At 43.2% G+C, this 26,702-nt stretch overlaps 1 protein-coding gene and 1 long non-coding RNA gene across 2 annotated transcripts; one reads left to right on the top strand and one right to left on the bottom strand.

The window, feature by feature from the left end:
• The first annotated feature begins 275 nt into the window (after positions 1 to 275).
• LOC309372843 lies at positions 276 to 3,945 on the top strand. Its single transcript, XR_014169708.1, has 2 exons — positions 276 to 1,608; positions 1,981 to 3,945. It is a non-coding gene; the product is annotated as an uncharacterized lncRNA (long non-coding RNA).
• Positions 3,946 to 5,875: 1,930 nt separating this feature from the next.
• Positions 5,876 to 25,550, bottom strand: TMED10 (transmembrane p24 trafficking protein 10). The gene is made up of 5 exons (XM_081915578.1): positions 25,255 to 25,550; positions 19,552 to 19,672; positions 11,566 to 11,645; positions 7,132 to 7,258; positions 5,876 to 6,247 (listed from the first exon to the last, which is right to left on the bottom strand). The coding sequence occupies exons 1-5, from the start codon at positions 25,501 to 25,503 to the stop codon at positions 6,126 to 6,128; spliced, it is 699 nt and encodes a 232-aa protein (XP_081771704.1). The 5' UTR covers positions 25,504 to 25,550; the 3' UTR covers positions 5,876 to 6,125.
• Positions 25,551 to 26,702: the final 1,152 nt, after the last annotated feature.

The raw sequence follows: 26,702 nt of genomic DNA, 5'->3' as shown, positions 1-26,702 counted from the left end.
GTCCTCTAAGGCAGCCCTGTATCGGGAAGTTTCTTACTTTCGATATATGCTGTAAGGCTAAGCCACCCAAAGTGGCTGGAGAAATCCAGCCAGATGGGCAGGGTATAAATAATAAAATTGCTATTGTTCTTATCTACACGTTGGTTATTCTTGGAAACTCCTGTGTAGGTACAGTATTTGTATATGAAACAGATAATTATTAGTAAAGTATCACCAAGGCATGCATTCTTTTTCTATTACATGGATGGTAATGTTCCATTATTATCCCTCACCACTGCACATGATTCTTCATTAACATATAACTACTGGTCACTATTGAAGACAGGGTATTCAAGGTTATTAAAAACATGTTTTATTATACTATTCATATAAAAATAAGCACACACAAAAGTACCTTTCATCACTATAAAAACAGAATGTAATGTTAACCTATTTCCATCAAGTTATATACCAGGAATGGGGAACCTGTAGGCCTTCAAATGTTGGCTGGCCTCCAGCCACAAGCCGAGGTGGATTTAGGGGAGCACGGCCAGTTTGGTCGCACTGGGCACAGAGCCTTGGGACACTGCAACTATAATATAGAATGGCAGGCAAGAGGCTTGTGTGTGTGTGTATTTTGGCATCACACAGCGCACCACTGAAATTTGAGACCAAGGTCCGCCACTGCATGTCAATTCTAAGAGCAACGCAAGAAAAAAGATGAGATACTGACTGTAGGAGTGAATCAGACACAAAGTTCTCAAAATCTTTTATTACTGCCCAATGCATTCTGAAAACAATAAATTTCTTACGGGGGGGGGGTACCCTTAGTTTTGAGCTATAAAGTCTTAAATGGCTCAGGACCACAATACCTCATGAACCATCTTTCCCCTTAGGAACTGACCCATACCGTACAATCATAATCTGAGGCCCTTCATGTGCCGCCTCAGCGAGGTCTGGAGGGTGGCAACACAGAATTGGCCTCTTCTGTGGTGGCCCCCACTTGTTAAATGCCCTCTCCAGGGAGACTCCCCTGGTGTCTTCGTTACATATTTTTAGGCACCAGGCAAAAAAAAATCCTGTTCTCCCAGGCCTTCAGCTATTTAAACAATACATGACTTTTTAAACTGTGGTGGCAGGGGATTGAGGGTTTTTTTTTTGTCATTATGGTATGTATTTTTGTGTTTTTGATATTGTAAACTGCCCTGTGATCTTTGGATAAAGGGCCGTATAGAAATTAAATTATAATTTATTGTTACTTTTCTCTGATTTATTCCAGCTGTAATCCAACAGCATCTGGAGTACCATAGGCTCCCCACTCCTGTTCTAAGTGGTCAGGATTCACATCCATTACCAGAACTAAAACTGAACTTTAATTACATGAACACGAGTCACTCAAAATTCAGTTTTTCATCAACACAACTTGCAATAATAAAACATCCTGCATTTTAGACATTTGCTCACAGGACAGCTTGCTAAAAAAGATCTGATCTGATACAGCAGGGTTAACAATATAAAGCATATATAAATATAAAGTTTGCCCCCCACAGGGTTAAATGGAACAAAAACTGAATTGAAGCATTTTCAATGTAGCAATTTATTCCCATATCAACCAGCAGTAAAGTAAAGGTAAAGGTAAAGGTACCCCTGCCCGTACGGGCCAGTCTTGACAGACTCTGGGGTTGTGCGCCCATCTCACTTAAGAGGCCAGGGGCCAGCGCTGTCCGGAGACACTTCCGGGTCACGTGGCCAGCGTGGCATCGCTGCTCTGGTGAGCCAGAGCCGCACACGGAAACGCCGTTTACCTTCCCGCTGGTAAGCGGTCCCTATTTATCTACTTGCACCCGGAGGTGCTTTCGAATTGCTAGGTTGGCAGGCGCTGGGACCGAGCAGCAAGAGCGCACCCCGCCGCAGGGATTCGAATTGCCGACCTTTCGATCGGCAAGTCCTAGGCGCTGAGGCTTTAACCCACAGCGCCACCTGCGTCCCTCAGCAGTAAAGTACTTCACCTTAATTAGCTAGCCCCACTACTTCAGTGGAGAGTAAAATTATTGCAAGTACTATACTCTGTTTTGTTCACAACCTGACAGGAAGAGCAGAGGTTCCTGCTCATTGCAAAACAGCAGACCATAAAATTTAATAGCTGAGGAACTCCTACCTTTTTGTTTTCCAGAGTTAGAATAAAAGCAATATACAGAAATCACATTCTCTGGAACTTTGTTGAGGGGGGATGACTGACTCAGCACCATTTGTGTCCAAGGCCTGCAGTGCATTTGGATACGCTCGCTCCAAATTACTCACTCCAGTTTCTGTATCCAGCCCTGAGAAGAAAGATGGTTGGTAAAACATCTTATCCCTACAAGGCTGGTTGGATGTTTTCAGTCCTGGGTCACTGGTGCCTCTGAACACACACAAAGTGCCTTTCCTAAACCACTACCAGATCCAGCATACCTTATCTGTGGAACTTGAGTCATACTCCTGTTTCAGAATATTAACTGTTATAAAACAGCTTTGCAACACTTACTTGAAGCAAGGGCAAGTGGACAGAGTGTGCTAACTTGAAGATGCTGGGAATTTCCCCTTCTTAAAGATCTCACATTGTACTTTCAAACTAGACTTCTTCACATCTGACTGAACAAGCCCTCGGAGGTATTTGACTCGGCACTATTCAAATACGGTAGTCTAGAGAAGGCAGCTCTAAAGCGGGCTAGTTGTAACCTGAAATGCAAGTTCTTTGTGCAATGAGACTAAACTTGATACACACAGAAGGATGGATTTCACTGACTTGCCAGTTATCGGGTTGCAAACTCCTTTGAAAACAACCTGCATTCAGATTTGTAAGCTTTCACTTCAGTCAACTGTGATTGGGAGTCAGCTGAGTGCTGCGAGGGGCAAACACTTTATTACCATCCTCATCTGCCATTCCCAGTCAACGTCCCCATGCAGTGCCCCTTGGAATGTCGTTAAGTAACACTACTTCCAGCAACAGGGCTGGGTTCCTTCAAATGTAACTGGTTTTTACCCCAAAGCAAGTACTCTAAGATAGCGTTAGAAGTGCCATGCAAGCTCTATTTTAAGGTTGCTGTTGCTTACAGCTGAAACTAGGCAGCTTGGAAATCTGGTAAACCTAACCATATACATATGGTATGGGGGGGATGCACAATTGTGCTGAATTTCACACAATCCATACAGAATCCTGTTCCAAAGCAACAAGGATACAAATCAGTCCCCACTCCCTCATAAGGTTTGCTGCTAGCACAAGCACCCCAGACATCGAGCTGAGAGCATTCCTTCAGCTAATTTTATTAACTGACACATCAGTTCTGCTAATTGTGTGAAATGGCTCCATCCACCAAGGCTAAGAGCAATCAGGTTTGCCGTCACTGACTTGGCACACACAGACATGCTGCTCTTCCTTCAGGAAACTCAAAAGTAGTTTAATAGAGAACATGCAGAAAGTGTTTGTTTTAGGCAGGGACTAGGCTGAGATCTAGTAAACATGAAGAGTTTTCTGCGTTCTAATACGATTATCCAGAGAAGTCTCTTTTAGTTTTAATTAACCCTTTCAGAGATAACTGATTTATTGGCAAAGAAGTTACCATGCTTTGCTCTACAACTTGAAAACCATTTAATGTTAAGAACTAGGATGGTTGAGCTTGCTATTTGGGTCAGTATGATATTGTGGGTAAAGCTTTGGGTTTCGTTGTAGGGTTCTAGGTTCAAGTTCCTACTTAATCGTAAGCTTCTCTTGGTGGGGGTGATAAATGAGGTAAGTTGTAATACCTGTACACAGAAATGATTCTGGTGTCTTGTAAAGATAAGACTTTCACCCAGGCCTTTTTAATCCTGACCTATAATGCTTGATTCTGTTTTTACTAGAGTTCTCTTTTATTGTTTTATGCTTGCATTTTTGTACACCGCTTCGAATTAACAGTTTAGAAATGCTTTTTTCAAACAAACAAACAATCTGCTTAAGTAACAGATGCTAGAAGGAAATAACTGATTAAGTAAATTAATGCATAAGCTTTTAAAAGATTTACAGAGACACCGGACTGGAGAGCATGTCCCCCCCGCAAAAACTTTTATTGAGAAAAATTGACAAACCCCAACCCCCTTGTTACAGGTAAGTCTGTACAGGTTTCCGCTGCCCGTTCTACTCAGCTTCAGTTACACCACGAGTTAGAAGTGAAGCCATGTCAAGCTACACCACTAAAGCTAAAAGTTTAATGGTTCTCAAGACGTCACATAACCCATCAAAAAAAGGTCATTTCTCATTGGCAAAGTAGTGGCAAATTAAAATGAAAGGCCAACAGGGTACCAAAAAGATGCTTTTGCTTTGAACTGTAGAAAATTTGCTATGGGAGTCTAAAAAGAGGAGCCCAAAAGTACTCACTACATCTGCAGCACAATTTTCCAGCACAGTTTCTATTTGTTAACTGTTTCCAAAGTAAAAAAAAGATAAGCAGGAAAGGTCTTAAGCTCTGAATTTAAAAGCAGCACTGGACACATGAAGGCAAAACTCACAACAGTAATTTTGGGCAGTGGGAGAAGAGACATTTTACAAGTTCCAGCGTTTCTGATCAGTGTAGTTAGCTGTCAACATTTAGGCTTAAGGAAATTTGCAGAAGGACATTTTCCCTCCGCCTTCTCCATTGGCCACTATCAGTATCCCCTGGTTTTTCAGTGTGGGATGGGGAGTGGGAGGGTGGCTGAGGGAGGGGAGACAAGGATGGGAAACTTCCCCTTCACAAACACCCTTAGGATTCAAAATGGATTTGGGGTGATTTCCCCACTTCCCCTGTTCCCCTTGTGTATCATCCTGTGTTGTCCAAGAGGGGGCCCCAACCCTGCCAAGGGGCTTTTTAGGGGACATAAGTGCCTGCAAGGGAAAGGAGGGACATTAAGATTTATTTGAGAATTTAAGTTGGGACCCAAGACTTTTTTTGTGATACACTGCTCTGAAACTTGATATGTTTTGAGTCAGGGATGATGTATTTGTTGCTGCTATAAGCCCTGAAACTTGTAGAGCCCAGAAAAGGCACAAATGTCTTAAAAATTGAAATGACACTACAGCTCATCTACAGTTGCTCCCACTGACTCACCTGCCTGCCATTTTGCATCCAAATAACTTCCGGTTTCTTGCTGTGGGAAATGGCTGCCTCCCACACGAACGGTCCCCAGCCGTGCCAGTAATTCAGGGTTGATATGGGGGTAATTAACCCTGGCAGACTCCCCAGGGTTATATGCTGGGTTATAAGCATCTGGATATAACTTACAAGTTCATTAAAATGCAGGTCTAAGATTGCCCCAACTTCTATCTTTGGTAGAAGACAGGGTTTTATATCGCCCATGGGGGTGAGGGAGAAGAGACCTATCCCCCTCCCCTAAGGATTAACCCAACTGTGTATTCAAGTATGCATCAAGCTGGTGCCTCTTACCATTAAAAATGGCTTTTCACAGTATCCAAGGTGCTTTCAAGAACTGCTTCATTTTAGAACAAGGGAAGCAATGACTTCAGAAAATGGGATAGGATGAAAACAAGAGCATTTGTAGATAAAGCCTTCTGTAATTTAAACAACACAGCTCTGTTATTTTCCAACTGTCCTTCCTGCTTCTACACATAAAAATATCAAATATTCTGACAGACAAATGCCACTGGCAGTTCCTTCTCCACTCCAAAAGTGTAGCTACTGATCAATTTGCAACAAGATCTCTTCTGGGATGGTTGACTCCGAGTGGCTCCCTCTCAAAACTCTGTGGTAAGAGATAGAATGCTGAAAGTTTAACAAATTGCATGTATTCAAGTGGCTTAGAGGATCAATCTGGTGACATACAGGAAGAGGTCACCTGACCTCATTTGTAAGGGAGAGAAAAAGACAGCGTAAGAGCCAACCACAGCTGTCATGACAGTTTTATTTCATCCCTGTCCAAGAGTCCCCAAAATCACAACTCCCACCGTCTTCCATGTCTATCCAATAATAGTTCAGAAGCATCCTGACTGCGTTCTATACCAGCATTTCCCTCCCTCCCCCTGGGGAGCCATTGCAGAAAAAGCTCTGTTTGGCAGGTCAACCCTGAGGTGGCTCTAAAGAGCCATAGTTGGGTCTCTGTTGTTCTGCTGGGGTTTAAAAGAGGGGGAACTGCCCCTATTCAATCAGCTTCTTGGCCTTGAAGAAACGACGCAAATAGAAGACCTGCCAGGTAGCCAGTCCAATGAGGCAGAACATCGAAAAAATGCTGAAGTATAGTACCCGAATGTTGGTAGATTCTGAAACGGGAAAAACAAAAAGCAAAAAGCTTGTTACTCAGAACAAATGGCAAGAATCCCTAAGCCAGCCCTCCAATGCCTTCAACCCCACAAACCACCTAGAATTTTTCATCTGAAGCATTCATATAAAACTAAGTACCAGAAAGATAAGCTCTTTGAACTGTGGGCCAAGTGGATCCAAAAAAGGCTCAGCTTTCATTCTGTTACAAAAAAAGGGCAACTCAAGATCCTCTCTCTTAAATTTGAAAATTGTGCAGGCAGAAATTATTACCATTTCTATTACTATTATTATACAGGGGTTCTTGCGAAAGGCTTTGGTGTTCACAGATGGAACCTATCTGCCACACAAGAATATTGGTTCCTTCACCATAGAATTTTTATACCTCTGTTGCCAACCTCTTGCCTATACCTCTATTTCTGTATCACACTTCCCACTGGAAGAGGGGAAAGTCAAAATTCTACAACAGCTAATCAGAGTTAAATACACACTGAAGTTGTTTATACAAATAAGTACAAAATATAATTTTGCCCATTATATTCCGCACATAGAATTTGAATTTTCTTGGGGCCCGATAAGAACAGTCCTGGCTGCAGATAATAACAAGAAAATAACAGAATCCCAAGTGAGTGTAAAGAGAAGGGAGTGCCATGACTCTAGTAGATTTGGTGGAAAGTGGGCTTATGGGCATAGCAGCATAACTGTTATGGTGGTGAAACATTCCAGTGATCCTAACAGTATGTTTATAAGTTGATAGATCATCAGACAGCCTTGTCTACGCTATAAAGCAGGTATCAAGTATGCATCGTGGTAACATTATCCCCAACCATATGCATTAGTGAGAGAAGCATAACAACAATACTACTCCCTGAGTTGGAGTACGTACCATTGGTGTCCCGCATCTCCTCTTCCCGCTTCTTCATGTAGGCAAAGTCATTGACAATAGACTCTGAAAGATCCTCCAGGCGTCGCAGCTCCAGCTCCAGTGGCTTCAGCTTCTCTACTTTAGCAATCTGTAAAAAAGACAGACAGAGACTGAAAATCACAGCCAGAATAAGATTGTGTTCCCATCACTTGAAAAGAGGGTCCTGATGCAAACAGTCCTGTCTGTGGCATAGTCTCTAGCGACAAAATCAAAACCAATCTAACTAACCACTTGCACCACAGAGAATGCAAATGAAAGAATGGGGAGGGCGGAGGGAGAGGCTTGACTAGACATCCTCATCTGCTGTTCGTAACCAGGGAGGATGTCTTCTTCTTCAATTGCCTCCTTTTCAGTGCCTTGGCATGCATCTCCCCTCCTGGGTAACCTAAAATAGTAATCTGGAAGCCTTCACAGCAGATTTTTGAGGTCAACAAAGCCATAGTTTTTCAGCCGACAGAATCTCCAATATCCTTAATTTCTTAGAGATGTTAGGAAATTTTCCAGTGCCTAAACCAGTGACAAAGCCACTTTGATAGTTTCTTGTTTTAAAACAATCAAGCAGTAAATAAATGTAAATAAATAAATAAATATTGAACATTCACACCAAATCTATAATTAAACACCCATATTTGCATTTTCCAGGAGGGGAGATACATGCCCAAAGCTGTGCAAAGGCAACCTTTTAACAAGATGGTAGCCTCTCCATATAGCAAATATGGATGTCTAACCAAGTGTTTTCAGTTTTTTTCATTTGCATTCTCTATGGTGCAAGTGTCAAATTGTTTTTCATTTTACACTACACTTCTGGACAAATTTCAAGAGGAGGCATTTTGGAGGAGCACAAAATGTTTGGTGAGAGGATTCTCATTTTGCAGCTCCAGATGAACAACACAAGAAACATTTAATAATTTTTGCAGATTAATTAAGAACAGAAACACATGCATTGCTGATGAGGAGTACACCTCTTACTTATCAAACTACAAAAGCCCGGGCAAATAAAGATGTTTTCAATCAGCATCTGAAACCTTACAATGTGGGATAGTTGCATCGCTAAGGGCTATTATTCCAGAGTAGGGGACCTACTACAGAGAAGGCCCATCTATACATCCTTTTACTCCAAACCCTGGTGGAGGGCAGTGAACAAGCCCTACCCTACCAATCTTAAGGACTGAATTGGCTTGCATTGAATGAGGAGCTCCTGCAGGTATCTGGACCCCAAGCTTTGTAAACCATCACCAGCACTTTGAATTGAGCCCAGGAGCATATAGGGAGTCACTGCAGTGCTTTACTCCTAGTTAAATGGGTACAGGACTGCAGCCTAAGATTAATCTGGTATCACCAGGCCCATGCAGAGCTTGTCTTAGGCCCGGGTCGGTCTTGGCATGACAGAGGCCCGTCAGGGCCCCCTGGCCCTCTTAGGCCTCCAAGGCCCAGGGCAAGTGTACCTGGCTGCTCCTGTGCCTCCCACATGGGCCTGAGTATAACCCCTAATTTAAAAATCCACATTTTTGTTGCTACAACAGAAGTAGGAAACACACTGTCTTAGCCTCCTTTGCCACTACAACACTGTGAAAGAAGAAAAATGGGCATACATGGTAAAAAAAAAAAACCAGAGAGCATTCTGTGTTACAGATGAGGATTAAAGATGGTGCTTGGCTTTGAGAATGTTGAAGGCCACTCTTCTGTATTTTTTTATGTTATGTTATTGTTTTTTAAAACTGGAACAAAGTAAGTCTCTGAGGCTTACCTTAAACACATTTACCCAAGTAACCTCCACTGCACACAGTTGGGCTTACTTTTGAATAAGCATGGGAAGGACATCTCTTTTAACTTTTTTGCTTACACATTTCTCCAAGTTGCACCATACATCCCTGTTCAGGAAATATGCTACCAAAGGTTTAGTAAACCCGATCCCACCCTCTGATGTCTGGCCAATGAGAGTAAAGGCACTAGGATGATTCACAAGCAAGGAAAGCAGTGATTTCCTGTTTCATTTCCCTCCATTGCCTATAACAACCATTTAAGGAGAAGGGCAATGTATCCGTACTTCCCTCCTTTGTCAATTATTTTAAAAATAATTTGTTCTACGTTGTCCTGATTTTTCTGACTTGTGAACAATAGCAGCGGGTGCACTGTATCCTTTTTTCTAGTTTAGCTTGGTGGCCTCTAGGCACTTTTAAATTAACATTTAAATAATCTTTTAAAAAAATTAATTAATAAGCATATTCGTCTGTAGCACAGAAAACAAGTCTCATGCGGCCAGAAAAGCTATTTGGGAAGAGCAGCATAGTTGGAGGAGCTATATTCAAATACAGTAATGGGTTTAACATTTCTGCAAGTTCAAACTGCAAGGGGTTTAATGTAGCTGCAGTGGAGCTGGGCAGTGACAGTTCACCACAGCAGCAGGGCACAGGAGGAGTGGGTGGAGGTGAGGAGAGGGGCAGAGCCTGAGAGGGCAGTGGGCCAGGTAGAGAAATGACATGGAGGCCACTCACCCCTGTAACAGAACAAACTATAATAGGTCAGTAGATTTACTACAATGGTGGCTGTTCATTGCAAGGCCACAAGGGGGCAATAAAACCTTGAGAGACAGAAAAAACAGCAGCTTTTCACAATTTACCAGTAGCTAAATTACTGGATTAAATAATCCTCTCATGTTTTAGTTCTGAATGATAAAATCAAGGCGTAGGAAGTTACATGGCCATTACTCTACCAGGCAGAATCTGACAGTTTCAGGAGAACTTTACAAGTTCTGTCACTTTTTTGTTTGGGTTTGGTTTTTCATAAGCAAGGATGAAGAAAGAAAGGGGAAAAAACAATGCTGTGTTTAGCAAGAGAAAAATACTGAAAAGCTGGGAACAGTTTTTGCACAAAACTCAATATCCTGAAAAGTACCTCAATTCATGAGGTCAGCTATCAGCTACTAGCCTCTGCCCTCTCGCCCGTATACCTTGTCGCGGGTGCCTACTGGACTCCAATCGTCTGTTAAACCAACATCTTCTCTCATTAAGGATATGTTTTTAGGATCACATGACTGTGAAAAGAATCTGCACTCCTGACATATGCAATCCACGCATAAGGATTGCACTGATTCTCCTGCTGTTTTCTGCTAGTCCAAATGGACCCCCAAATCAGCACAGTACCAGACCTCTCCACTCATAATTTATTTTATTAAGTGCCCCCTCATTCCCATTTAAGTATACCAATACAAGGGAAAACAGCATTCAGAAGCACCTTTAGTCTCCAACAACAAAAACTATATAGGTTTCTGTTTTGACTCTTAACAAAGCATGCCAACAAGGCATGAGAGCAATGGCCCTTCCCTGCCACTGTCTATCCCAGTATACTGCCTCTAAAGATGGGAAACTCTATTTAGTGACCATATGTTACTAGCCATTGACAGACCTATCCATGAATGCACCCAATCAGCTGTAAAAGCTATGTATGAAACAATAAATTTCTCCCTGCAATGAGATAATCTCTTTCTACATTGGGGGAAATTGTGAATAAAGCAACCATGAAATGTTTATCTTAGACTGGTATCATGCTCCTATCCCAGTCTGTGCAGGAAAGGAACTGAAATGTAAGAAAAGAGTTCATGGCCATCAAAAAGCAGTATAAAAACAGAAAGGTCATACCTTAGTACTCTGAACGTATGAGAGTTACTTTCGTCTGGATTGCATCAAATGAAACCGTCTTATCCAGTCAGATAGTACTGATCCATATAGTCCTGTATCAGGTCTCAAAGATCTCAGGCGGGAGTCTTTCCTAGCACTTCCTGCCAGAGATCCTTTTAACTGGAGATACCAATTCAAGACCCTCTGCGTGCAAAGAAAATGCACTACTACTGAATTATGCATTACCCTTTGCATGCACAAGACTGAAGTTTCAATCCCTGGCATCCCTAGAAAGACCTTTCCTGAGCTTTTAAGAGAGCCATAAATACTTGGCTAGATGGATCCGTAGTCCAACAAAGCACAAGGTAGCTTCATGCAATGTCAGCAGTGTTAGGGGCAGTATTTTTCTGAAACTGAAATTGTTTGAAACTGCAAGCTGAGGGAGTTCTGTTCAACTTGGGTCCTGCTTGCAGGTCTGCCGTAGACATCTGGCTGGCCACTCTGAGCGAAAAAATGCTAGATGTCCTGTTTTCCGAATAAATTCAGCTTCATAGCTGATAAATTCCTTGCCAAGCAGCAGATTCCTCCCTAAAATGTGTTTAGCAACTTCAAAAAAAAAACAAAACTGTTCTAGATGAGTGCTTTACTCAGGGAAGCCCTAAGAATCAGGGAGACTGGGAAAACAGCATTGAACTGTGAGCCTCAAGGCTACATACAGTTGTCACGTGAGTGTCAGGAAGAGAATCAAGAGGCACAGGCAGCAAAAGCAGAGATTTACCTCCTCGTAGTTCTTTGCTTCTACTCCATGCTTCATGTTCAAGGTCACGAACTGGTCTGGCATCCGCCCTGTTCCTGGAACTGCAATGAAAGGATTCATTGTATGAAGTGCTCAGGCTGCCAGGAAATTCCCAGCCACCCGCCCCCCAATACACAGCAGGGAGGGATTTGCGGCTCTCCTCCTGTACAAGCCTCGGAACAGCTAAAGAGGCAGCCCAACTATGCCCAAAATCACAGAAAAATCTACAGATAGCATTGGCTAAGGTAGGAACTCTGAGAAGTAATGAGAACAAGCTGCAATGAAGCATGTGGAGCGTGCAAAACTTCAGGCACTCTGATTTCCTGGTCTTCGTTCCACTCTCTAGCAATAAGGAAACATGGGATCAGTTTAGAGCTAGACAATCTGGTAAGAACTAAGTGCTAATTCTAGCCAAATAGAAAAGCGAGTATGGTGTATTAGACTGAACAGATGAAAAATAATAACACAATGAACAGATTTTTCTAAAGTTAAAGTTCACCTAGCCAAATATAAAACCACTGCGGAATGGAAAATCAGAAACAACCCTTGTGGCACTGCTATTATACCTGATTGACCCCTGCCCTCCTTCTTACCTCCCTTCTCCTTATTCAAATTATTCCTCCCAACCCCAAACTTTAGAACCGCGACAAACCTGGTTATCTAGTGAATATAAATAGTTCCCAAGCAACCAGGTCTGGTCTAGAGGGTCTTCCCTCTGCAATTTACCCCTTGATAATCCAGTTCAACCCCTGCCAATGCAAGAAATCCACTACTACTATAACCTCAACAGTTTCTAACTAAGGAAAGCCCACTTTCCTCTCAAGCAGATTGTTCTACTGCTGAAAGGTCTCCCCAGTGAGGTCCACTTGGTTCCTCTACCAACATTTTGGTACTAGGTAATAAAATACATTTTTCTCTCAGACATTTGATAGATTATGAAGATGATGCTGTGTCTGCCGTTTGTGTGCTGTCAAAGCTTCTGGCAGCTGTTATTGGGTGGGTGGGTTGTTGTGTATATTTTTCATGAAATGCACGTTTCTTTCTGAATGCGTTAACATTACAATGTATTTATGTTTATGTTTTTAAGTATGTTTCAATTTGTTTGGAAACCTCTGTGTATTAAGCAACTTACAAGTCTATTATATTACGATGATAATGGTAGCAGTTTATACTGTTTGGAAGTTCTTCCTAGTGTTTAGACAGAATACTTTATATTTTAGCTACCTGCTTTGGAGTCTGATCTCTGGGACAACACCAAATAGATTTGCTCCATCATCTATGTTAGTGGTTCTCAAAGGGTGTAGTGTGTTACACTGGTGTGGCAGGAGAAGATGGCAATTACAAAATAGTTGTGTCCTGTGTTATAAATCAAGCACTGCTGGTTGTTGTTTCTTGTTGTTTTCCAATGTATTTCTTATCAATAAAAAACTCTGTGGTGTGAGCAAATTTATATTCAGAAAGTGTGGCCCAGAGAAGAAAGTTTGAGAAACACTGAACAATGTGATAGCCCTCCTCAAGTATCTGAATGGCACAATCCTTCTTACTTATCTCTTCTCAAGGCTAAACATACCCTGGTCCTTCAACCTTCCCAAAGAGGACTTTATCTCCAGGCCCCTCTTCATCTTTGCCATCCTCCTCTGGATACATTCCAGTTTGCTGATATCCTTCCTTAAACTGCAGTGACCCACACTACAACTATTTATCTCTTAAGAAAAAAAGGCAGGTAGAACTGCATGCATTTTCTCCCTCGGGCTCTCAGTTCCTAGATAATTATGTTCTCAGCACTGATAATAGGTTCTGGACCTAGCAAGGTGGAAGAAAGGAAGGTGGAAGAAGGAGGGAAGAAAGAATATGACCATCTACCTTAAGCTCAGAGCTATGCTGTGAACAACCCCTTTGCATGTTTACTCCAAAATAAGTCACCCCAGTTTATGGGTCCTTATTCACATTCCTATAAACACTTACCTGGGAGTAAGACCCACTGATAATATTGGGGCTTGCTTCCTCAATATGCATGTGTAAGAAAGCTGCATTTGTCAGCTTGGTCAGAAAAGAGAAATGTTTTGAATACACTTTTTTAATCTGGCTATTTTGGACGAAGGGGATAATTGCTTCTTACTATTTCTACTTTGAAGTAATTCTCTTTCTTTGTTAATCTGCCAATCCCAGATCAGCTGTTTTTTGACCCATTACTTTTAAGGGCATGGGATTAAAGGATTTTAAGTGGGGTTACGAAACTGTAGTTATGCCAAATGGAAGAAGTATGGCACAGTATCAATTGGGTCATGTTATGTCAGACACAGCATTACTTAAGGTAACAGATATCTTAAAACAAGCTCAGGACATAATAAAGAGCCCATGATCTAGCCAATCAGTTTGTCATTCTGGTGTTTGCATTCAGCATGACAGGCAACGAAAACACTGTAGAGAAAATAGTATGAGGCTGTTCTCCTCCTCCCCCCTTTTTTAAAAATTAAAGAACTATCCCCTGTTCTGCAACATATGCAAACAGCCTGCCTCCCCCAGACTTAAAAAAAAAAGAAGCTAGCTAACCAACCTCTCTATCCACCAAAGAGACCCCTAGCTAGTACATGCATCTCTACTACCATGTTAGAAATTAGCCAGACACCAGGCCCATTTTGCGACGGGTGCAGGTCCGATTGTGACCACGTGGAGATCTCTGGATGCCAGGTTGGCAACTGACATCTCCATCTGGCTTTCCCTTCCAGCTTTCTTAAGCAGGTAAGCAGAAAAGCTTATTTATTGCATTTATATCCCAACCACTTTCTCCAAGGAGTTCATGGTTCATCTCTCTCCTCAGTTAATCCCTACAACAACCCTGTGAGGTGGGTTAAGAGGCTGTAACTGGCTCAAGGTCACCTGGGGAGCTTCATGATTGGGTGGGGATTTGAACCCTGATGTCTCAGGTCCAACACTCTAACCACTACACCACACTGACCTCCTAGAGTACTTCTGTAGGGTTTGCCATATGCCTTGAATTTCCCGGACATATTCAGAACACTGCAGCCGAGAGCAGTGTCTGGGCAGAAATTGGCAAAGTGTCTGGGGAAATCGGCAGCGTCCCTCAGATTTCCCTCAGAAATAGCTCAAAAACATCCAATTTCTTTGCGATTTTGCTCAACAACTTTTCTGTCTGGATTTTCACTTTTTGAAATATGGCAACCCTAACTTCTGCTATGGGACAACTATATACACTAAGCAGGTGAATAAATATGGGGAAAGCAAAATGTCACTTAGAGAAGAATCTGAAATATTTTCCTTGAAGCTTGAATTTGTTTTATTCAGGATTGTTTTATTTGATGTTTTGTAAACCGCTTTGCTTTGAGATCCCCCCCCCCTTTAAAATATGAAGTGGTATAGAAATGAAATAATAAGACTATGACAAAATCCCACTGGGGGAAAATGGTGCCTAGACCTTCTGCTGTAGCAGCTGTAACATTGGTTTAAGCTGCCATTTGGAGACAGCTTATACACCTGAGTTTCTAACACTGTTCTACTACTGGGATCAGATACATTAGGCTGTGATCTCACCTCCTCCATGAAACAGGGAAGGCACCAGGTGTTGGCATTGTTGCAGTACCTTTAAGGAAAGGTCACCAGCAGTTTCTGGATCCTATCTGCCAACTTCATGCAGCCAGTGGGCAACTGCTGGTTCCCACAGGAGGAGAGAGTACTTTGGGGCTTAAATCTTGCTTGCAGGTTTGCCACAGGCACCTGGTTGGCCAGAGTCAGAGCAGGAGGCTGGGCTAGATTGACTACTGGCCTAATCCAGCAGGCATTTCTTATATTCTTATATACCCACCCTTCTTATATGATTCTGCCAACAAATCAAATCAAATCAAATTTTATTAAACGGTCACAGACCAGATTAACTCGTACAGCTAGTCAGCGAAGCATAACACCGGAAAAACAAAGGTAGACTTATTTCAGTGTCCCAATTCACAGGTAGGTGGCAGCACAGCACAGTATATGAAACGCAATGTGGGGGTAGGGAAGAGAACTGCTCTTCTTCACTGGATAGAAACACAAGTACTTTCCATGGTGCTGCTCCTGACAGCTTCCAAGATGCCATAAATATATGTAGTTTTCATAATGGTAAACGAGCAAGGCAGTCCCCTGCTACACATGCCACAAGAATCATTGTTTCCAGTTTTTATGCAAGCTTTGAATTTCTGCTATAGCCATGGAAACTAATTTACACAGTGAATTTGAAAAATACTAATTTCAGTGACATACCGTATTTTTCGCTATATAAGACGCACCAGACCATAAGACACGGCTAGTTTTTGGAGGAGGAAAACAAGGGGGGGGGGAATTCTGAATCCCAGAAGCCAGAACAGCAAGAGGGATCTGGCTTCTGGGATAGCCTCTTGCTGTTCTGGCTTCTGGGATAGCTGTGTGAAGCCTCTTCCGGGCAGCGGGAGGAAGGCTCCCTCAAGAGCCACGCTCCCTTTAAAGAGTGTGCGGAGTGTGTGTGTGGCTCTTGGGGGCTTTTCCCCGAGGAGGGAGAAGGGCAGCCAATCTAGTCCAATCTCCTGAAATGCAGGAATCACTGCTAATGCAGGCTTTATATGAAAAATAGTTTGCACAACATTCTAGCCAAACGCTGCCCATAACAGTCTGGAATTGATGAACATATAAAAATCAATATGGGATAACTATTTACACTACAACAAGGCAACCTACAGATCATGCACTTTTAGTTGCAAAGTTGTTCCTCAGATCAGAACCAAGAATCCAGCAACATCTAGTCTCAGCACAGTATCTGCTTAGAGAATTGGACTAAATCCAAGCTCATAATAAAATTAAGGCTGTTTTGGTTACACAATGTTATGAAGTATGTCTGACTCTCATTCAAAAAAGTCACTTAAGGTTTGATGGTTAGGAAACAATTTCTGGTTATGGGTCCTGTGGGAAGGACCTTTTTAACAAAGTTCCACTTTTAACAGCAAAATAAATAGATAAATAAAGAGTGAACAAGAGAATGAAAGGAATGTTCCAGGTTAGGCTTTCAACATGTGCTTGTTGTAAAAAAAAAAAATAGTAATACTTATGGAGAATTAATTTTTACATAGTAGATCATTAAAAATCATTCTGGTGTGGAGGATACAAAATAGCAATAAGGCAAGTGAGTAACACATGCAATATATTCCAAGCTTCCACATACAATACAAGAAGCAGAGTGGCTGGGGCAACCCAGTCAGATATGTGGCATATAAATAATAATTTAATTATTATTTTATTATTACAAGCATAGAATTACGCAAGCACAACTGTGCTGCCCCCAAAGCAGAATGTGTGACGCAAGGGAAGAGCTCTGGGATAACAATTTAGCGCTCACAATGGGGATCTCCCTGAGTCTTGCAAGGCAGCTCTTCCCTCTACTGGGGTCCCTGCGCAAAAAGCTGTGCCTTTCGCTTCCTCTTCCTCATTTTTGTGGCCAAGTGCTTGAGAAATCACAGTTGCTCAGGCCTCACCTGGCCCAACCGCCCAAATGTTGCAGCTCTGCCTTCTCAAGGCAGCTAAAACCCTACAGCTATTGACCGCCACAGGGTCCTCAGCTACTCTGCAGAAAACATGTCTAAACTTAATGCCAATCTAATAATACAAAGAACTGTAGAGATTATTTGTTTAGGGGCACTCTACTACAGTGCATTGTGCTGGTAATAGGAACTACCAAGGTTTGAGATGAACAGGATGCTGCCGTTAGTTATCTTGGGACACAGACAATTCAACATCCTTCAAAAGGCAAAAACAGTCTGTAACAACCTCTTCCCCTTTTTCTGCACAATAAACTATTAAGGCATAACCCCCAAAGCTAGCAATCACATAACTAAAGTTTTGCATGTTTTCACAGTGTGTCTAGAAGGGAGGGAAGAGAAATATCTCCTCAAATTTACACCTCTTAAAATCTTCCTTGGTAGGCTAAACAACACCATTCATGCATACAGGGAGAATCTGACAAACCTAACTAAATTTTTGTATTATCAACAGAATTCATAGCTGCTTTGTCCCCATCTGCCTTTGATGGACACTGCTCAGTATAGTGTCCTGGGATCCTTCCTTGTCAATACAGGGTATTTTGATAATCTTTTATTTTTAATGCAACCTACCATCTCTGATTGTCTTTACTCTTGAATCATTTAATAAATATATTAAATTTAAAGCCTAGAGTTTAGTCATGAGGCTCCACTTTATGAGCCTTATACACTATTTTGCTGATGCTACTAAATAGCACTAAAGAGCCTACTTAGGTCTATCTCCCATTTATGATGCTGTTACATTTACGTCACCCATGTAATCAGATTAACGCATTTTAAAAGTATTCTAATAAAATCCCACACCTATATTCTTCTGTTCTCAGAAAGCATACAACTTTAGCCAAGGAATATACTCTTCCCCTAAAAACAGTAGTGAATTTCACTCCAACATAATTTTTCTAGTATAGACCTCTGTTGGTAGACTAGAGGTATTTTTACATTTAGAAAGGCCATAACACATATGCTCACTGGTAAGTATGTTGTTAGCTGCTTTTAACAAGTCTTTTGATTCACCTGTTTGTTTTTATGTGTGTTTTTAAAAAACTTTTATTGCTGTTTGATTGTATTTTTAATATTTTGTTGCACTTGAATTACTGTTAACTTGTGGAAAGGAAGGGCACAAAATTAACAAATAAATAAATCTCTGAGATTCAGAACATTGAGACTGTCCCACCTAAGTACATCATGGGCTCATAGCACAGAAGACACATATATGACCTAGAAGTTCCAACAGTGACAGTGAAAGCAGGAAGCTCCCTTGAATCTCAACAAGGTGACCACTGTCCATTTGTGTTAAGAAGCAGCGTTAAATATGCCTGGAGGTGTTGTGGACTATTTGCCCTAAACTTCAACCCAAATCTTCATGAGGAAGAGGGGCAAATGCGTCACTCCCAAAGGAAATGTCAGCTCTAAGACTTGTTAAGCAATTGCCCTCAAGATCTGGGTACATAATCAACGTCCTGCACACTTCCCCTTCTTCCTCTCGTGATAGAATATACCAATGCAACATTATAACTAAGTGCCACGTCTCTACAAGAAAAGGGTTTCTGGCTGGTTTAGAGATGCTAGCAACTGATTAATGAAGAGACTGAGTTCCATCTCCAAGAAGTGGAAAGTGAACAAGCAGGGGTGCATGGACCAATAGAGTAGGGAACAATAAGACTTAACACTGGCTTTGAGGAACCACACAGCACAGAAAGAGTATTAGCTAAGTGAGGGAATGATAAAGACCAAAGTTAGTATTCCCTTGCCCTCTTGTACAGAAAATTCAGCGTACTGATGGTGGAATCCCTCTTGGATGTCTCATATGAATAGGGAACAATGGTGTTAATTTCTACCTGAAGCAGAAAGGAGAATCAACTGCAGTGTCTGTTTTCCTTCCTTTCCACTCTCTGTTTACTGGCTGGGAACAGTTGGTTATGCCCGTGCCCTCTCAATGTCAGGTGTGTATAGGCTACAGTGTGGAGAATTTGGGCCCTCTCCTAAATAAAATTCCAGTAACTGCACATCTCTATCTGCTGTGGAAGACAGCAAAGCACTTCTTTCATGAAGAGACTCTTAAGATTTCTGTAATAGCCAACCAGTCCTCTTCTATGACCCTGTTTTTCTTGTGTCTCATTCTGGATTATAAAATTTCCTTTGGGTGGGCAATTGTGATTTCAGCACTGCTCAAATGCAAACACTTCTGGGAAGGAATGCAACAACTGGCATTCATTAGTAATTTTAGGAACTGACTCCCTTGGGATTAAATGTTCTCTCTCAGTCCAGAAGACCTCAAAACACTTGGCAAAGCAGATACCCCTGGCCCTTGCTCAACATTACCCTTTTAAATGGATCCTACAGGAGATGGATGAGAAAGTAGAGAAGAGGCATACCAGGAGCACCAAACAGGGACTATCACACTTACCCACAGGGAGCTTGCTCTCAAAGCAGGCTTCAAACATGTCGTAATCCTCCGTGGTGAAAGCAAATTTGCCCTTAGTTGCATCCTCCTTGACATAGAGAATATGCCCAGCTGAGTCAGTAATCTGTAGGAAATATGAAAATTAAGAGAGGCAAAGTTGTTAACATCCAAGTTCTATGTTAAATTTTATGGGAGGGGGAGGAAGAGAAGACAAAGATTTTCCTAGAACACTTGGGCAATTGACTTCTGTGCTTTCCTTGTCCCCACCATAGTTGAAGAGATTTTTGCTAAAATTTTAATTTCAAATTTATTTATACCGTCTCCATTATTAGCCTCTGGCATGTTAAGTTGAAGACATTCCCATAAAAGCATCCACTAAAAACAAAAGTCAGAAGAAGATGTGGGAACTGGGGGGGGGGGGGATGAACTCATTCACTTTACAAAACATACATTATCCGCAGCTCTGAGTAGGACAAGTTTGGGATTTACAGTGACCAGACAATAATTGCATAATTTATAATTGCATAACTAATAGCTCTAGGAGACAGCACATTTGTATGCTCCCCCACTGCCAAAGGAGCAAACATAAAATAAAGCAAGCTTTAAAGGCCCCATGAGAGCATGTTAAAAGCCATGTGAGGCCTTGTTTACTGCAGTAATAGCTTCTCCTTAAACATGTTTCTTCCATAAAGAAGTGACTGATGCATGCACACACAAACTAGTTCCTTTCCACCATTAGATGGGCCACGTCCAAAAATATATTATGCCAGCTCTACTTTTCTCTTCATCTGGCACAACAAGATAGTTGCCTACATACTGCCAGGCACGTTGCCCTAAGTATACCTAGTATGGGCAAACTGCTTAAAAGTCAGCCTACACAATTGTGGGGGAGCAGCCATTCAGGGAGGGGGGAATGTTCCACCACAATACTCTGGCATTATGCACAGTAACATCATCATCCTTCACAAACACAGCTTTTCTCCCCATACTGCCAGCCTGAACAATAAGCACCCACACGAGACTGAGATCAAGTAGGATGAGAGCCATTAAAGAACCTCCACTACGTAACCAACTAGCACATTGGGTACATTCTTCCAGAACGGAAAGCCTAACTGTTAATTATGGGATGTCATGATCAGAGAGCAAGCACCACAGTGATGAGCCATTAAAACACGTGAAAATGGCATGACAAAGAATCACTGTTAACTGCAAATGATAAATCCCAGTCAACAGCTGATCTGAGACTAAGGTCTTCAAGAGAGAAGAGAATTTTGTCTCTGGAAAATAAACTAATGTGTGATCATTAATAACTTGTCTACCCTGACAAGTTAAGGTGCTAATGTGAGCAGCTGGTCAAAAAACCCCAGACTTTAAAACTTTTTATTCTGAATGAGCAGAGCAGGCCCATGCAGACATGGGGGCAGCCAGGTACACTTGCCCCAGGCCTTGGAGGGGTAAGCAGGCTGGGGGTCCCTACCAGGGACCAACTGCTTTTTTGCTTGAATTTTTAACTTTATTCTAACAAGACTCCCACCCCAGGCCTCAGATAAGATCTGTACATGCCTGGAGCAGAGCATATTTGTTCTGTAGTTATTTCATCAGTTGCCAAAGTCAGGACACAACAAAGGCTGCTGGCATATAACACACCCTATTATATCAGTGTGGCCTTCTGGGGGAAGGAATGCTTAATGTACAATCTCAAACTAAGTTAAGACTTCATTGACCAGCATGCTAGATCACTCCTGGATGAGTATTTGGGTGGGGGTGAAACACAGGCATCATTAACAGCAGTTTTAGGTAATTAATGCCACTTCATGTTTATTTAGTCAAATTGTGGTTTGTTTTGATGTCTGAACCCAGACCAGTGTATTAATGGTGGTTTGTTTGCTAGCCATAAACTATGTGAAGCCATGGTTTGTCGCTGGCTTATGAAACATGGCGTGTTTTAACTCCTTTGGCACAATGGGTCAGTGTGACTGGCTGTTAACCAGAAGGATTGTGGTTCGAGCCTACCCAGGACAGAATGTGGGCAGAATTTTTGCATTGCAGGGGGTTGAACTAGATGGCCCTTGGGGTCCCTTCCAACACTACAATTCTATGATTCTAACTATATATTGGTCTATATTGTGTCTAAACCCAACAGCTTTGCTTAACCATTATTTGTTTGCCAACCCCACTCCAAGCTACAGAGCCACAAGGCAAGAATAGTTGGAAAACAAACCAAGCTTTGGAGAAACAAGTCATGGCTGATTTGCTAATTTACAGGACAATTCATGCTTTGTAGCATTTATGGGTGAAAGCAGCCATTGTGTAGTAGCATCCAACTCCCACCCACCCAACCCGCAAGTACATGTGTAGTGCTGCACTTCTGAAAAATGTACTTTCATAAGCAGGCTGTTTAATTTTTATATGTTTACAATTTTTTGTTTCTAAGTCTCATGAAGGAAAGCATACACACAGAGAGGCACGGGGGCAAATGGACACCAGACAACATGGTGTAAAAAGTACTTATAAAGGTACCATCAGAACTGGGGCAGGGGGGCAGAATCCACCCACCTTTTTACAAGAGATACAACTAATTTTTAAAAATACATTTTAACTCCCAGAATCTTTCTGACAGCTTAAGAACTTCCACAGCGGGAAGCATTTGTCCAAAAGAGGATGGTGAGGAACCTGGATACAAAGTCTTATGAGGAACGGTTGAAAGAGCTAGGGGGTGTTTAGCCTAGAGAAGATGGAGGGGGAGGGAGGAGGAATGTGATGATGGTCTTCAAATATATTGAAGGGCTGTCATGAAAAGATGGAGAATACTTTTCTTCTCTGTTGCTCCACAGGGCAGGACTAAAAGCAATAGGTGAAAATTCCATGGAAGCAAATTTCAGCTAACTTCCACACACTAAGAGCTTTAAAAGAGTACTGTATTAGACAAATTCATGGAAAACAAGGCTAACAACAACAACTACAAGCCATGATTGGCCATGTTTTACCTCTACTGTCAGAGGCATCATGCCTCTGAATATCAGTTGCTGGGAATCATGGTTGAGTAGAGCGCTGTTGTATTCGTGTCCAGCTTGCAGGTTTCTCACAGGCATCTGGTCAGCCACTGTGAGATAAGGATGCTGGACTAGCTGGGCCACAGGTCTGACCCAACAGACTCATCTTATGTTATTTGTTGTTATAAAAGGGAACAACAGACTGCCTCAGATGGGCTCTCTTTCACTGGGATATTTAAACAGAGGGTGGAGAGCTATCTGTCAGGGGTGCTGTAGTTACACCTTATGTAACAGAACCTGCACTGAACAGGGGCTGGGTGAGATCACCTTTAGGGTGCCTTCCAACACATATTTATTTATTACATTTATATACCACCTATATCTTCCAAGCTCAAGGTGGTATACATGGTTCTCCTCCCCATTTCATCCTCACAACAACCCTGTGAGGTAGGTTAGACTAGGAGATGGTGATTGGCTCAAGGTTATCCACTGAGCTTCATGTCTGAATGGGGATTCGAACCCTGGTCTCCCAGGTCATAGTCTAACCATTACGCCAACCTGTCCCTAATTTCTTCTAAATTAGACTACTATAATGAAGGAAGGGAATATTAGAAACCAATAATAGTTTTTTTGTGTGAGAGGAAAGCTGTGGAACGAAAACAAATTCCAGGGTTACATCCTCTTCATTTATTTCAAAAGTACATTGCCTCTTTAGCCACTATTTTGCACCTGGCTTTGGTTGGTGGCTGTTAGTATTCTAGTAATAAAGCAAAGGAGATCCTGCCAGCATGAAATCTACCCACTACTAATATACAGAAACCTGGGCCACAGGCCTTTCTGCTTGGTTTTATGCATGCTGACTCAGACATAAATAAGTCCCACAACTTCAATGTGATTTATTCCAGAGGAAGGGTGGTTAGGAATGCAGTCTCTGTTGCATGTAACAGACTGTGTATCCCAAAACTGACACGTCACTCTAGTAGTTGCAATTATTCTTCCCCAGACTGGTCATACTGCGTGGTATCCAAGACCAAAGCAAAATCCTTTTCTTGGTCAATTAGGACAGATCAACACAAGAAAGAACCTGGAGTTGCTGCTGAAAAGCAACAGCCATAATTCAAGGGCCCTACAGTATTGGCTAATATCTAACCCTATGGGAACACACAACGTACCAATAATTGAACATGGGCCAAGTTTAACTATATTAGTACCAGGATGATTGCTCAAAATGGGGCTGCTCCATATGCTTTGTAACAAATTGTTCTGCTCTTATATTCAAAAGCAGCTGCAAAAACTATATCAGAATGTCACAGCAGTGTTAGAAACTCAGGTATAGAAGCTAGGCGCTAAATGGCACCTTAAGTCTAAGTTGTGGCCACCCCAACAGAATGTCTGTTTGCCAGCAGGTTGGACTAGATAACCCTAAAGGTCCCGTTGAATGCTACAATTCTATGATCTCAACTACACTGGCTGACTATAGCTTACTCTTACCACAATTCACTTGTCCCAGTATGTGAGGAGAAACACACACAGTGGAAAAGGTATTAACTATGTACTTAAGGCAGAGGTTTTTTTAACTGTGGTCAGTAAGTTCCATTTGTGTGGCCTGTGGAAAAGCTGCGGGACAGTCAGCTATATCTGTACTCAGCCCTGCACTTACTTTCCTTGATGTGACAATGGAGGACTAAGATGCCCAGCAAGGGGTCCATGATTCACACAGCAGTGCAGAAGCACAATACATGTATTTTGCTGTGCCTGAATCAGCAGGCTCGATAGAGATGCCAGTTGCCAACCTGGCAAGAAATCTCCACCACATTGTTGCAACTGGACTCGCCCCAATAGCAAAATGGACCTGGCGCCTGGGGAATTTTGAACACCGTGTCACAGAGCCCTGACTTTTCACAGCTTGGGGATACATCTGTCTTGGTAGATTCACTCCTGTCGTGAAAGCTACAAACCATTGCACCATTTCATCACTGGAATTCATCTTTCCTTCACCTGGCAGCCTAACAACCACTCTCTTTGTTTCCTGTTTTATGGTGGGGGGGTAGGAATACTTTCCTCCTCTTGAAACTTGGGATGGAGTTCTTCAGTCCACTTCTTATTCTGAGGATGCAACAGCCCCCTCCGATTATGGGCTGCATGTGATGCATGCACGAAAGCAAAGGACTACTGTACTAAGGAGGAACAAAATAAAATAAAATAAAATAAAAAATTCATTCCAGTAGCATCTTAGAGACTACTGGAAGGATTTTTTAAATTTTATTTTACTTCGACTATGGCAGACCAACATGGCTACCTACCTGTAACTTGTACTAAGGAGGGCAAAACTCGGCGAGGGCGGGGGTGGGGAAGAGATGGGAAGTTAAAAGAGCTGTCGTGGGTACGAGGCACGGAAGAGGGTTTCCTCAAGAGAGCAGAGGAGGGCCCGGAGCTGAGGCCTAGTTCCGCCTTCCGGCCTTATCAGGAGAGCCGCGCAAAGCTGACGTGTCCTTACAAGGGAAGGGCCTGGAAGGCAGCAGAGCCGCCGGTAGGGCCCCGAGGCCTACGCAACGCCTCCGCCCGCGGCTCCCCGCCCTCTCACGGCGCGCTGTGAATAACACGGGCGGGGGGGTGGGCAGGGGCGAGGGGTGGGGGCGCTGCCGGCCTGCGCCTGTTCTGGGTCAGCCTCCCGGTGTCCCCCCCGCGCGAAGCCCCCGCTTCCCCTCTGCACCTTGAGGTTGGCGGACGGGCCGCTCGACGAGCCCGGCGGGGCGACGACCTCGTACTCGCCGGTGACGAGCATGTCTCGGTGGATCTCCTCGCGCAGGCATTTGCGGGCCTTGCCCGGCAGCTGGAAGGAGATGGGCCGCGCGGGGCCCGGCAGCAGGGCGAGCAGGAGGAGGGCGAGGAGGGGCGGGAAGGAGGACGGCCTCGGCGGGGAACGGCCGCCGGGGAGCGACAGCGGCAACGGCAGCAGCATGGCGCGAGCACGTCCGGGCGACACAAGGCCGGGCTTTCTGCCTCCGCCCCCCCCTCGCGCCGCTGCCGGCTCCAGGCACGTGACCCGCTGCCGCTTACGTGACGGGAGGGAAGAAGAGGAGGAGGAGGCCGCTGCGCGCCCAGCCAGGCAGTTGGGAGAAGCCTTAGCGGGCCCGGCCTGGAGAAGCAGGGGGAGCTACTGGCTCCGAGATACTGGGGCTTAAGTTGAACCCCAGGAGCACCGTTTTCAGCGTCATTTCAGGGCTGGGGCGCGAAGAGTCACCCTGAGGAGGGGAGCTGCCTGAGTATACGCAGTGTACCTTGTTGTTGTTTAGTCGTGTCCGACTCTTCGTGACCCCATGGACCAGAGCACCCAGGCACTCCTGTTTTCCACTGCCTCCCGCAGTTTGGTCAAACTCATGCTGGTAGCTTCGAGAACACTGTCCAACCATCGAGTCCTCTGTCGTCCCCTTCTTCTTGTGCCCTCCATCTTTCCCAACATCAGGGTCTTTTCCAGGGAGTCTTCTCTTCTCATGAGGTGGCCAAAGTGTTGGAGCCTCAGCTTCAGGATCTGTCCTTCCAGTGAGCATTCAGGGCTGATTTCCTTAAGAATGGAGAGGTTTGATCTTCCTGCAGTCCGTGGGACTCTCAAGAGTCTCCTCTAGCACCATAATTCAAAAGCATCAATTCTTCAGCAATCAGCCTTTATGGTCCAGCTCTCACTTCCATACATCACTACTGGGAAAACTATGGCTTTAATTATACAGACCTTTGTTGGCAAGGTGATGTATCTGCTTTTTAAGATGCTGCCTAGGTTTGCCATCGCCTTTCTCCCAAGAAGCAGGCGTCTTTTAATTTCGTGACTGCTGTCACCATCTGCAGTGCTCATGGAGCCCAAGAAAGTAAAATCTCTCACTGCCTCCATTTCTTCCCCTTCTATTTGCCAGGAGGTGATTGGCCCAGTGGCCATGATCTTCGTTTTTTTGATGTTGAGCTTCAGACCATATTTTGCGCTCTCCTCTTTCACCCTCATTAAAAGGTTCTTTAATTCCTCCTCACTTTCTGCCATCAAGGTTGTGTCATCTGCATATAAATGTACCTTATATGTGGCCTTTTCTTGCTACAGGATTAAGCAGAGGTTGGATGGCCATCTGCCATGGATGATTTAGCTGAGATTCCTTCCAGGGTTGGACAAGATGA

The sequence above is a fragment of the Podarcis melisellensis genome (assembly GCF_964234715.1).
Source record: "Podarcis melisellensis genome assembly, chromosome: 1".
Lineage (NCBI taxonomy): Eukaryota > Metazoa > Chordata > Lepidosauria > Squamata > Lacertidae > Podarcis > Podarcis melisellensis.
Note: the sequence above shows the minus strand (reverse complement) of the source record. Positions and strands in the feature narration are given on the sequence as shown.